Raw genomic sequence first — 13,979 nt, 5'->3', positions numbered from 1 at the left:
CTGTATCAGTAACAAAATCAGTGTCCTTAGTTCACTGGGAATGCTGCCTAACCAATTGTCACTATTTCATTGAGGAGTTAGCAACCTGGATCTAAGTTTGTGAGGTGGTAGGAATGGAGTGTCAGCCATGTTAACAGTTGTTGGGTCTCATGGGATTTCCTTGAGGTTAAATGGCACTTGTGTCAAGGTGCCATACTGGGTCAGACCAGTGGTCCTATTTCGCCGAGTATTCTGTCTTCGGACAGTGGCCAGTGCCAGGTGCTTCAGATGTTCAGACAGAATGAACAGAACAGGGCAATTATCGAATGATCTATCCCCTATTATCCATCCCCATGTTTTGGCAGTCAGAGGCTTAGCGAAACCCAGGGCATGGGGTTGCATCTCAGAGCATCTTGGCTGATAGCCATTGATGGACCTATCCTACATGAACTTATCTAATTCTTTTTTTGAACCCAGTTATAGTTTTGGACTTCAAAACATCCCCTGGGAATGAATTCCATGGCTTGACAGTGCATTGTGGGAAGAAATACTTACTTTTGTTTGTTTTTAAACCTGCTGCCTATTAATTTCTGGGGGCTGGGGAAGTGCTCAGGCTACAAGAAATACCCTGTTCTTTGTCACACTGCAGACCTTGGCTTTTCTGCTTGACTCACTATCTTTGTGGTGTGGCATTGGAATATAATGTCTGACTTAAATACACTCAACATGCTAAATCCTGAGAAGAATAAATGTGTCCTGAAATACTCTAACCTTTGTTTGTAGGTCAGGCTGTTCCCGCAGGTTTACATGTGCGATTAAATCTTCAAACAGGAGAAAGAGAAGCCAGGCTTCCAGATAACAAAAATGAAAAAAGTGACATGAAAGACCAGAGGAAAAGGTACAATAGTGTAAAATACTTGCTTTTCTGTTATACAGAGGTAGATGGGCTTTTGATTTCATTTCTTTTATTGGGAGCCAGATTTTTGGAAGTGCTGAATATCCACAACTCCCAGAGGCTTTTAATGGCATTTGGGGTGCTCAGCACTTCTGAAAACTGGACTCTAACTGCCCTACTTCCTTTTAGCATGTGTGCTAAAACTGCCCTTACTGTGTTTTTGGAGAGACTTTCATACTGTTTAATGTCATGATTCTGAAATTAAACTTGCAGTATGGTTTCTAGTGAATGTCAATTGTTCTTTTGAAATTTTCTGTAGCAATACGGTGCAAAAGTATTTTTTTAGAAATTAATGCAGCTGGGTAGCTTAAAGAGACTTTTATTACATTGGTTTGAGTCAGATACAACAGGCTCTTTACTTGCTGTTGTGCATTGGCTCTGACCATTCATTTAAGTATCAGTTTTTGCTGACATGCACTCAAGATGTCACTAGCCTTCACTACATCTATTTTTTAAAAATTGCCTAAAAATACAACTTCCTCCCAGTTCACTCTTTACAAAGACAGATTTTGTAGCCAAGGGGACTTTTATTTCTCAAAATACATGAGTATTACCATTCTGTGACCCCTCTCACCTCTGCTTATGATCCAATACATGCAGAAGATCATTAGGATGTCCCAATCCTGGATTTTCCTTTCATCACTGCAACAGTGATCACTGCCAAAACTAATCCCCTTTACCAGTAGGATCAGGTTAGGACAATGCAAAAAAGAACAGCCAGATTAATCTCCTAGAGTGTCAGAACAACATGCTGCCCATTTCTTGTTTTGATATCATAATCATCAATATGTCAGCTTTGGAACTGAATGCACCCATCCCAAGATTTGTGCCTTTTTTTTTTTTCTTTGGTTGGTTGGTTATGAAATCTCTCCCGTTAGATACGTCCCCAGGTGATAGATTGGGGAGATTAAACTGAGCTGTTTTTATAGTGTTAGGAATCCTGTGTTGCCATGAGGATTTTCAAATCACAGCTTTATGGCGGTCAAGATAAAGTGTCTTAGAGCCAAACTCCAAAGCTAAGCACTAGATCTAACGTTACTTTGAAGCATTGATTTTTCTGTATGATCTATGTTAGATAAATGGAATTTTAGTACCCTTAACTTTTTCTTCAGATTGTTGTGTATGTTTTACAGATGTTTATTTTTTGTAAGGATAAATTGTTCACCCATATAATGTATGTTTTTGTTTTGTTTTTCTGCAAGGCTGGACAAGTTGGATATTAACTCAAACTCATATACATCACAGGAACTCAAAGAGGCTTTGGCTAAAATGAAGAAAAAAGAAAAGACGGAAAGCACAATGGAACAAAAGGTATTTTCTATTTCTAAAGCACGCTGGGAACGGCTGGTGTAACATTGTATGAAGCATGCATTAAAAATAACATGGTTACAAGTGCTGGAAAATGTAATGTAGGGAACAGTCTTGTAGGGCATTGTTTTTCAACTATGTTTAAGATTAACAAAGGGGTTCACACCTCCATTTTAAATTTTTTAGGGGTCCACAAATGGAAAAAGGTTGAAAACCACTGTTGTAGGGGGAACACAAGAGACCTTTTCCTGCCTTTCCTATGTTTCTCAGCCAAATATACATTTTCTGGGTGAAATCCTGAGCCTGTTGAAATCAATGGCAAAGTTCCCATTGACTTGAATGGTGCCAGGATTTCCTCAGCTATGTTGCTAAAACTGGGATTTCTGTATAAATTGAAAGCTTTTGTAAAGGCAGTTCTACATCTTGTTCTGAAAGGCCTTTTGTTGCACATCTGTAGTTAATGTTTATACATACAGTGTAACATATTTGTTGATTGGTACCTGCCCATGTGATGCTGCTTTAGATGAGGACTTGCTTTAGACAAGGATTTTAGCCAATCAGAGTTTAGACTCTAAGAAGGGTGTTATCCCTTCTGTTTTCTGTGTAACCTGTTATTATCCTAGCTCTCTCTCTCAAATCTTTATTTTTTTGTAAATAAACATATCTGATTTCACTATAAGTAGATTCCAGCACTGTGTTGTTATAAAGGACCTGATCCTAAGTTGTGCCAGTGAAGCTGTGTGTACAGTCTCTTCAGAGACAGCTTATCTGGCTATTTCTGTGAGTGTCCAGTGACAGAGGCTGGATATTATAGATGGGGACGCTGACAGAAGGGCTCGGGGGTTAGTGTGTCCAGCACTATCCTGCACAGGAGAGCGTGAGGTCCTTGAAGACCAGGAAGTCAGTGCTTGTCTGTGTCCAGAGGCTGTTGGTTTCAGAGAGCTGAGCTACAAAAGGCATCAGGCAAGACTGCTTCACACCAAGGGCAGGTGGTAGTGAGGTGCCTCACAACTCTGGGGAGTGTCACAAATGGCCCATTCTCACCCAAAGAGTTATTGCATTTAAATGGCATTCATTAAAAAGTTCTGCTGTTTGTAATATTGGCTACCAGATAAATAATCCTCTGAAAAAGGAAATGTCTTGCCCAAAGGATGATAGAATATTGATATAGCAATTGTAAAACATTGACTGGACTGAAGGAATAACATTTCAAATCAACTGATAGGCAAAACATCTTCATGATATATGGGGACTGTGATGGCAGTATAGAGTTTTTGGGACGCAAAGAGGAGGCATCACAGGGCTTACCTCCCCTGCCTCAGTTTTCCTATCCAACTCAGGCAACAGCCACATACAAGAGGGAAGCTTGGACTCAGAGGAATCCTCTCAGGTGCTCAAGGAATAAAGGCCACATCCCATTTGCTGAGCCTTATATACACAAAAGTAGTTTGTTTTACTTCAAATTGTGAACTCTATGTAACTGAATAGCCAAGAGCTGACAACCTTGGCTGAAAGTTTATGTTATGCTGGCAGGCAGAGCAATAAATGAGCAGGTCTCTTCATGAAAAGAGGGGTTTTATTAGCCTTTTTAAATGTGTTGCTTTTGTATGAGGACTTTTTTTTGGAACTGACTTCTATCACAAGACAGTATCCTGTTCCCATTAAAGTTATAGGGGTTTTGCAATTGGCTTCAATATGAACAGAAATGGACCTTCTTGAGCTAACTGATCCAAATGTTAATAATTACAGCTGGTTAATAATTCACTGTGAATAAGCCACCTAATGAATTTAGCCTAATTAATTTTTCTTTGCAAATCATTCAAAAACCAAATCTGATTTCTATTCATCAGTTTATTTAGAAGTGCTCATCAAATAGTTTATATAACTATATTTCAGCCTATGGGAAGCTCAGAGATTCTTCACTTGAACTATTTGGTTACCCTAAGTCAGATGGTATTTTTTCTACTTCTTGATTCTGAGTGAAAACTGTTAAACAGGAGAATAATGAATAGCAAATACACTAGAAAAATAATCCTCATACTAGAAATCACTAAAAACTTTTGGGTTTTGCAAATATTTTAATTAACCAAACCTGCAGTTAACCAAATTAACAAAAACAATGAACAACAAGACCACAAGAACTCACCAAAAGTATTCATATCATTCTTCGTATTACTGTGACACACTGTACCTTAGAGCAGAACCCTGTAAACCCCATATTCATCATTCATATATAATTAGAATATATTTCATACAAAGCAGGTCATGTAAGATATCATAGGAAATGTCATGATCTGCTAAAACCCATTGTGCTGTCCAAATATGTATATCGTTAGTATGTATCGAGTTTGAGATTTTGCTATATTGTCATTAGTGAAACATGTTGTAAGTCTCTTCTACAAGGATGATGGTCCCCGCCCAGGAGGATGTTAAGTGACTATTATCCAGCAGAGGAGTTGTAATCAAGGGATTTGCAATTCAATGACAGTTGCACAAGCACCACACAATGGGATTGCTCAAGTCTGAGACTCAGCAAAGCCCACGAGGACATGTCTGGACTAGTATCTTTCAGGCACACTGACTAAAGATATAAAATAGGGGACAGTGGCATCATGCTTTGTCCTTTCTCCTCCCCCACCTGCACTGGAAGCAACAAGAACATGGGAAGACCAAGACTTCAACAGGAGACTGGTCCGAAGCTTCAGGGAGAAGCTTTTGTACTGAGAACTATAACATCTAGTGGAGTGAGAAAACTGTGATCTAAATACTGCTTACTGTTATGTTTGAGATTTAGATCGTGCATCTATCTTTTATTTTCTTTGGTTACTATCTCTGACCTTTTATGCCTATCATTTATAATCACTTAAAATCTATCTTTCTGTAGTTAATAAATCGATTTTATATTTTGCCTAAAACTGTATTTTGTTGAAGTGCTTGGAAAATCTCAGCTCAGTTATAAAGGCTTGTGTATGTCCTCTCCATAATGAGTGAGGGCAATAACTTTCACTAGTCAGGATGGTACAGTTCTCAGGTGCAAGGCTGTGAGCTGGGAGGAATTGGCTGGTGCCATTCTCAGGGTGATTTGTGAGTGGCTCAGGGAGCATTCATGCAATCTAGCTGGGTGTAGGGCTCCATATGCTGTTGTGCTGAGTGAGAACAGCACCTAGAGAGGTTTGCTGCTCGTCACTAGCAAAGCATTGTGAGACAGCCCAGGCTGTTAAGAGTTAAGAGGGCACAGCAGTACCCCAGGTCCAGGTTGCACTCAGGGGACCCCATCACAATTACTCATTCAGATCCAAAAATGATGCCCAACCAGAAAAGCCAGGGAAGCAGCATCCCACCAGAGGTCTTACTGATGTTACCTATTTCAGGTTCATGAGAGAGATCTGCCATTTCACTTCTAGCATCACTTGTCTGACACGAGCCTGAGTAAGAAATTTAGACTGGAGCCTGTGGGTTCAATTGGTTGATTATATGGAGATTCAAACTTCCAGACTGTTGGTTCAAATCCCACTCTGGTTGTTAGTGACCACAAGGCTACCTGATGGCTACCTGTTCTGTCACTGAACCGGTGACCTGAGTCCACTAGTGTCCACACAGTGATCATCACAACTGACACTTCTTCCAGTCACAGTTTATGGTGTCCCAACTTTCATGAATGCAGAAAGCACTGTACTTTATGCTTCCTTGGTGAAGGATAAGAAATGGGTCCTTTTCCTTTCCTCTAATAGTCCAATAAATCTTTGAAATGCCCCTTTTGAGGTGTCCCATCACCAGCAGATAACTCTTCTTCCCTGTTGCTTGTTCTCTGGTGTGTTCTCCCTGGTGGTTTCATCCCATCTACCCCTTCCCCCCTTTTTCAATCTGTTTTTCTTGTTAACTTCACATGCAAATGGAGTTTCTATTGGTGTTGGCTTAACAATGCTTAATTTACATCAGCAACAGGGATAGGTGAATAGACATGCTTCTTTCTGGCAGAAGCCCTGTTTGTCCATTCTGCCTTGTAAAAGACTTTAAAACATAATTTTGGTGTATATATGTACATGATTTCTTATATGGTATCAGTACATATAGTGGTCATTAATATAACTGAGAAATGTATCATCGGCTTTCATTTGATAACTTACTAGGCACGTTTTGGATAAGTACTATGGTAGTGTGTTGCATGTAATGAGTTTGTTAGGCCTGATAGGGATTGCTCACCCAGAGTAGTGAACCCTTTGCCATTAGGCACTGAGGGGATCTTAGGGTCACACCTTGTCCTTCAAAAACTATTTTAATAGGTATGATGTCACCAACTGGACTAAAAGCAGCTACATCTAATGGATATAAAATATTCTATTTTATAACATTTACTACTGCAGGGACCAAATTCATCCCTGAGATAACTCCACTGAAGTGCAATTGACTTAATACCAAGGATGAACTTTGCTCTATAACTCTATTGATAAACCATTTTCCTCTGTTGGGAGGATTTGGAATAGTGTTCTGAATTTCCATACAGCATGTATAGCAATTTAGCCAAAGCAAACAGTAGCACAAATTGTACAGCTACCATTAGATTGACAGCGATTTAACTTTCATCACTAAATTGTTCTCTTTGACAGCCTGAGCCCACGGATTTCTTTTGCATGCGCTGTAAAGTGTGTGTGTTTAATAGTAGGGTATGTTAGGTTGGAATGAGCAATGAAATTGAAAAGCTTTTGGGCTCAAATCACTTATAACGCCATTCTCTTCCATACAAAGACAAGTGATCACATCATCCCTATTCGCTGATGTCTCCATTCATTCTGAAGTGAGCCCTAGAATGGTCTTCCTTGTTTTCATAATCTTCCTGGCCTCACTTCAGCTTCTCACACTAGCCTGTTGTTCCTGCTTCCTTTGTGGCTTTCTCTATCCATAAATCAGCAGTCTCAGCTCTGTCCCTCCACACAGTTTAACCACTGTTAATGCAAGAACTTGTTCTCTGCTGTTCTTGCTACCTGGAACAACATTCGTGAGTCTCTCCACTTCATTGACTTCTTATCTCCTTTTGTATTTCTCTTCTTTCTTGCCTTCCACATGCTACTTATACTCTCATCTTCTGCTGTTATTGAACTCTGCAAAATGTCATAGGGTACTGTTTGTATGAGATACTATATACAATAGAGTTCTATTGCATTGTCACATCACCAAACTGAGTATTTAATACATTCTTGTCAGTTTTAAAAGTGAGTTTAAAGAGTGAGGGCTTTCATTCCAGCAGCATGCCCAAATTCAGTTTAAGGAATTATCTTGATTCAGTTAGATACAGTACTCTTTACTTCATGTCCTAAACTATTATGCAAGATTGCTGGATGCTCTTAAATAGCTGCTATCTTCCTGAGTGTATGCTAGAAGCCTGCATTTTAGTGGTTGGGGAAGTAATTCTGGAATTTGTCATTTGGGATCCACTGGGATGAAAGGGACTGTATAAAAATGTGAGATGATGACAATGATGTTAGTATTGAGTAGACTAAATATTGTGGCACTTTTTAGCCTTATGGCATATCGAGTATTGCTTTTTTATTTTGCTTCATCTTGAAAGGTGTGTAGGGAGGGGATAGTGAGAGATGATATAGAATGGTAGGTGCAGACAAAGTTACAAGGTAATTTCTTTTCTCCTCATAGTAGTATCTAAGGGCTAGATTTTTAAGGTATTTAGGCACCTAAAGATGCAGAGAGACATCTAGAGGGATTTTCAAAAGCTCAAACTTCCATTGATTTCAATGGGAATTAGGTGCCTACACACGTCTGAAAATCACACAAAATGCCTATTTGCATCTTTAGGTGTCTAAATTCCTTAAAAAATCTGCCCCTAAATCTCTAAATCAAGGCCGTCAAACTCTTCGAAGGTTAAGTTCCATTTTTATGTGGTCTGTGGGCTGGGGTGTACCTTTAGGATGATGTGCCCCCCCAATCCACTATTTATCACCTTCATTTCCTTTGGTTTACTTCTCTCATTTCCAAGGTTAATCTGGAAGATGTGAGACAAAGGTTCCGTCCCATAGAAGAGTTGAAGAAGGAGTTTGAAGAACTCAACATGAGGATAGAAACTGATTTTGAAGTTATGATTAAATTAATCAACAAATTCAACCGCTCTACTTCTACTCTGGGTGAAAAAGTAGCAGCACTGTATGACCTTGAATATTATGTTCATCAGGTGAGGTAACAAAAAGCATTAACAGTTGCTATGTAAAATCCAGTAAATATGGTATCATAAATGTGGTTTTATTCTTCTTTTCAGTATTGGTTAATACAAATAGCTTAATTATGGCAATTCAAGGACAATAAGAGATTTCACAGGACCACTGGAGGCTTATTTTATATCTGCATTTCTAATACATTATTATTCTAAACAGATTAAAATATAATAAGTATTTACCTGGAGGCCAGAGTTGCACAATTTGTTGTGTGCTCTTGGCCCTCATGTATGTATGTCTATTTTTTGTACGTGGTTGACACATCTTTTAGCTCAGAATGACTTAACAATTGGATGTAGAACCTCTCAAATTTGGACCCACAAGTGACCAGAGTTTGTTAGGCCACCAAACAGCTGTCTGATGGTATGTGAAATGAGTTTCAATTCCCAGTGAACAGGTATCCATGTCCCCAAAACCATTTTCAGCACCTATTGGCCTTCATCTCAGTGCAGGGACCAAGGACAGAATGGACCTTTGGGACTGAAGTACCCTCTTAGATCACTTGCAGGTGTGGTCCTATCTCATTTAGTTTGAAGCAGATTGACAGAGGCTATATGGGGAAGCTTGCACTGCTGCTGTCAGTGCTGAACCTTTTCTGGGGAGTTCAGTCTCCTGAGATGTTAATCTGGCACCTTTCACTAGCACAAAATGCACTTTAAAAAACAGTTTTTGGGAGAAGCTAGGAAAAAATGGTCTGATGAGAAGCAAAGTCCATCTACCAAACTTCCTGCAAAAGAAAATCTCTCAAAAGTATTATTTCCAGAGCTTTTCATCTCTTATTCCCACATTAACTCTTTCTCACAGACATTCATAGAGTGGCAAACTGTGGCACTCTCTTTCCTTGCAATTCTTTTTGCCAAGTGCACCTGACTTACTCAAAGAATAAACTTGGACTGCAGATGCCCTAAAAGCTGGATATTTACACTCAAGGATCAGGGGGAACCAAATTCAGTCCCTGTGATTCAGAAATGCTAGTGTAGATGATAACTGCCCGCTGCTTCCTGTTCTGTAGGATGAAAGAGGTGAAGGGAATCATACCCAAACACAAACAGATGGGACTCTGAGCTAGTAGAAGAGGGAAAATGGAGGGGAAGCTGACATGAATGGAGGATAGGACTTTTCTGTATGTTGATCCGATTGTTATTCAGTTACTTGCCACAGCTGCAGATTTATGGGTACTCCCCTCCACATCCCGCAGGCAGTTGATAAGAAACATTACTTGCCCTTCAGCAGGCATAGTTCTTCCTCCAGCTAGTTGAATGCATCCAGATTGTTATCTCTATTTAATATTCACTTTAGCAACACTTGCTTAATGTAATTACTGAAGGTCAGCCAAATATGCTTATGGTGCATGACACAGAAAAAAAATAGCTAGTCAGGAATTCTGTGTCCTGTGACTCGGTTACACCAATGCAGGCTGATGGATCTGAGTAGCAATCCTTAGCAGCATGTTACAGATGAGTGTAGAAAGCAAGTAGCCAGAACTACACAGACCAGTTGAGGAGAGAGGTGTGGGCAGAATTGTTGGTTACCTTCTCTCTTCTTTATAAGGTGGTGGCCCAGTTTATAACCTCCAAGTTAGACTTGACTGCATCACTGCTGCTAATACTCCAGCTCCTGTGGGCTTTCTTGTACTGGCTCCTCAGTCCTCAGAGTGCAGAGTGTACTGTTGATGGGAAGCCATGTGGTGGAAAATCTTTTGTACTCTGCTGTTTCCTAGCAGAGGATTACTGTGAACTCTGAGGGAGCAAGTCATGGGGAAGTCCCAGATTGCTGGCACATAAGCAGGGGTCAGTCCCCTCAGGAGCTAGCGGAGAAGCCACTGGAAGTGCTGAGCTCCATCTTAACAATGTAATCACAAGACGAAGCAGTGGTGAGGGATCAGGGATTGGATTACGGTGGGCTGGACGACGGATTGGATTGGGAGATTTATCCAATGTGATTTTGAACAGAGAATCAGCTGAGGGTCTCAGGTCTTTTTCAGCTCTTATTTTGCCAGAACCAGTTGGCCCCTTGCTAATCAGGTCTCAGTTCGGTGTGGTTGGGGAAGTTTTTGAAAGACTGAGTATGCTGTGTTATCTGTACGTGCATAAACCAAAGCAAGTATAAAGAAAACAGAGCATAACTTATTTATGAACAGAGCCCAGAGTATTCACACCCCAGCACACACAGAGCCCAGGCCGCTTTTCATAGTTCACAGCCTCATTTGTCTCTCTCAGATTATTTACTTTTCTTTCCTTGTCTTTTTTTCTTCCCCCTTCAGAACTGCAACATCATTTCACGGTGTTAATTTCCTCTCCTCTATGTCTTATTGATGGTCTTCTTTTTTCCCCCCTCTCATTTCTAATATCTTCTCTCTCTCTCTCAATTTAAAACTGCTCCCTCTGGGACTGCTGTAATATTTACTTTCTCCCCGACCCCCACCTTGCCCCGCATGCTTGCTTTATTGGAGTGCTCTTTTGATCTTGGGCTTTCTTCTGTGCTGTTTTCAGCAGGCTGGAGCTAAGCATTAAGTACAACAACACTCCATGTATTGCTCAGTAATGCATTCTCAGCTGTGCAGGGAGATTAATGCTACATGCTTAAAAAAAAATTCTGAGTGAGGGGAGTAGCTGTTTTTACAACAGACTCCAACAAACAAAATAAGGTTAAAAAACATGTTTACAAATTTTTATATTGTTTTTACAATTTATACTCCAGACTTGTGACTGGGAGACCTTTCACTGGAACTGGAGCTAGACTATGGGACTCACTTCCAGGTCAGAGTAAAATGATGACTGACCTTACTGTGATCAGTGTTAAATACATAACTTATGTCTTTTGACTTGGCTTTCCCTCATTAAGCTCTTCATATAGACATATCTGCAAAAGTGTAAGCTAACCAATTTATTGCTCCTACAGACTGAGAGAGACTTGATATTTCTGGTTTAAAATATTCTCATATATTCAAATATTACGGTGACTGGGCATAATCAAGGTGATTAGATTAGATTGCAGTTTAGATCACCCTAGAGAAAGGTCATCTCATTGAAAGGCAAGGAGGTACTTAAGGTCAGGTTATAGAAAAGATTAGAAGAATGTGATCCAAAAGGACTGAGGAAAAAACTCTGGCTGCAGACTATAAATGATCTTACAGCTGGACTCCAGGATATTACTAATTCTTGATGAGGAGCAGTCAATTGCCAAATGAATGTTGGGTACCACCTCATAATGAATTATAGATAATGTATATAAACTTAAGCCCTGAGCCATCAGGGTTTAAGCAATGAAGTCAATGGAACTGCTTATTTTAAGCATGTGCATCAGTGTTTCTGTGATTAGGATCTTGTTGAAGTATTTGACCCATAACCAATTTTGCTAAAGGGACACTGTCAAGATAAAAAAAAAACTTTTTACTAATAAAAATCTAGATTATTAAACCTGAAAATAATCTGCTAACTCTACTGTACTCTATTTGGAGTATTTGGTTACTTTTAGCACTTCAGTCAGGTTAGGCAGCAAACCTGGACTGGTCAGTTTTACCTTGCCAACAGGCATTTTTATGTTCTGTTTTTCAGTGTTTCTGTCTCCATCACCAAACAGGAATGGTTGGAATTCTAAAAACAAAAAGTTCCATGGGTATACAAAACAACTTTGAAAATTCATTGAAGACTATTCTCTATAGCAGATATTGTAAAAATCCTTCTTTTAAATTTACAAGCACTAAACTTTGCACTAAATAAGCCTGAACTGCTTGAGAGTTTCCCTTTAAGTAATTATTGCAAACTATGTGCAGGCACTTTTCTAGTGTTGTGTCTTTATTTTTATTTTATTTTATTTTTCCCTTCTTTTCCCCTGTGATAGCCCCAAATCTGTTTCAAGTCCAAGGGCTTCCGATGAATGTGAGAATATTAGAACATAGAAATTGCCATAGCTAATCAGACCACTGGTTCATCTACTCTGGACCTCTGCCTCTGAGAGTACCAACTGCTTCAGAGAAAGGCACAAGAAACCCTGCAGCAGGCACTTATGGGATAACCTGCACCCAGGGAAAGTTTCTTGCTAGCCTCCACTAATTTGAGGGTGGCTTTTACCTTTCAACTTAACAGACTACCTTGGACTGTATTAATGCAGAATGTATGGAATAGTTTGTCCATCTCTTGCTTTAACCAGAAGCTTAGAATGTGAAGTAAATGCACTATTGTTGCTGCTGACAGGCTACTAGACAATTATATCTAACACTTCAAGCCTGCCAATTGCAGCTCACTCTTTTGTATATGTATAACATACAACTCCTGAAGTTTTCAATAATAGCCTTCTAGAGTGAGAATTTACTTTGTTTTGACAGTGTCAGGTTCCCTGATTAACAACACGTGTGTCAGGGGAAAGTTTTGATAGCTAATCAAAGTATTTACATTGTCAGTGATTCATTCTATATTTGATAATAGCCACCCATCAGCATATATTGTTTCTGGAAGTATGTAGTGTGATGCTCAGAGGGAGCATTGTATGATTTATGAGCTATGATTTTTTTCTTTAATTTTAAGAAGCTTTTAAAACAAAATTCCAGTTAGATTTGGAAAGGATAAGATTTATTTATTTAGATGTTGGTCTAATTTACTTTGCTTGAGAACTTGATGTGAACCCAAGTGATGTGTGTTAAGTTTTACATTAGTGTGGAATCTATTCATTCATAGGTGGACAATGCAAAAGACTTTCTTTCCTTGGGTGGACTTCAGCTTGTGATTAATGGCCTAAACAGCACTGAGCCTGTGCTAAAGGAACATGCTGCCTTTGTCCTGGGAGCTGCACTGTCTAGGTGAGCAGTGTGTGTGTGTGCACTGGGAACGGGTGGGGGAAGATGAATGGGAAAGAATATTTTTTTAAGAGATTAGGCAGTCTAGATATCCAGCTGTTCAGAAAGATGAACAAAAGTATTTTATCCTATCTGGTACCCATGAAAAATTCCAAAGCTAGTGGAAATGTGACACCAGAAAGATTTCCCTTCTCCTTTGCCTCCCTTGATTTTTTCCTATTCTCTTCTCCAGTGAATAGTTCACTTTTATGAATAGTGAGTGTGACATCCAATGTATTGTAGTCTTTTAGGAGAACACAAGTCAAGGTTATGAATCCAGGGGCTTAATTTTGCCATTGAAATCCCATGCTAACATGTTTAGGCTAGACTTGCACTGGAACTCATGTTTAAAAAAAACAAACAAACAAAAACAAACAAAGAAAAAACAAACAAACCCGAATAGATGACAAGCTGACCTGAAAGGTGTTTATAATTCACTTAAAGATGGCTACCAGAGAAAGGAATCCATTTTTCATCATGCTACACTGTCTTGTAATGTGCTTCAGATTGTACGAATGTTGGCAGCTTGGGCTGAAATGTTGATTTTTGTTTAAAAAGTGTGTGTGTGTGTGTGTGTGTGTGTGTGTGTGTGTGTGTGTGTGTGTGTGTGTGTGTGTGTGTGTGTGTGTGTGTGTGTGTGTGTGTGTGTGTAAACACACAAGTCAAGAAATAGAGAGAGAAT

At 39.5% G+C, this 13,979-nt stretch overlaps 1 protein-coding gene across 1 annotated transcript in view; it reads left to right on the top strand.

The window, feature by feature from the left end:
- Window positions 1-13,979, top strand: part of SIL1 (SIL1 nucleotide exchange factor) — a 171,206-nt gene that overhangs the window by 84,199 nt on the left and 73,028 nt on the right. Inside the window, exons 4-7 of the mRNA XM_067566797.1 lie at window positions 763-877; window positions 2,137-2,245; window positions 8,232-8,423; window positions 13,140-13,261. Coding sequence (XP_067422898.1) covers window positions 763-877; window positions 2,137-2,245; window positions 8,232-8,423; window positions 13,140-13,261 — 538 coding nt within the window. The remainder of the gene's footprint in view (window positions 1-762; window positions 878-2,136; window positions 2,246-8,231; window positions 8,424-13,139; window positions 13,262-13,979) is intronic.

Source organism: Emydura macquarii, unplaced genomic scaffold, assembly GCF_026122565.2.
Source record: "Emydura macquarii macquarii isolate MOO-44397 ecotype Brisbane River unplaced genomic scaffold, CSIRO-AGI_Emac_v2 contig_2768, whole genome shotgun sequence".
Taxonomy (NCBI): Eukaryota; Metazoa; Chordata; order Testudines; family Chelidae; genus Emydura; species Emydura macquarii.
This window is presented reverse-complemented; position numbering and strand designations above follow the sequence as displayed.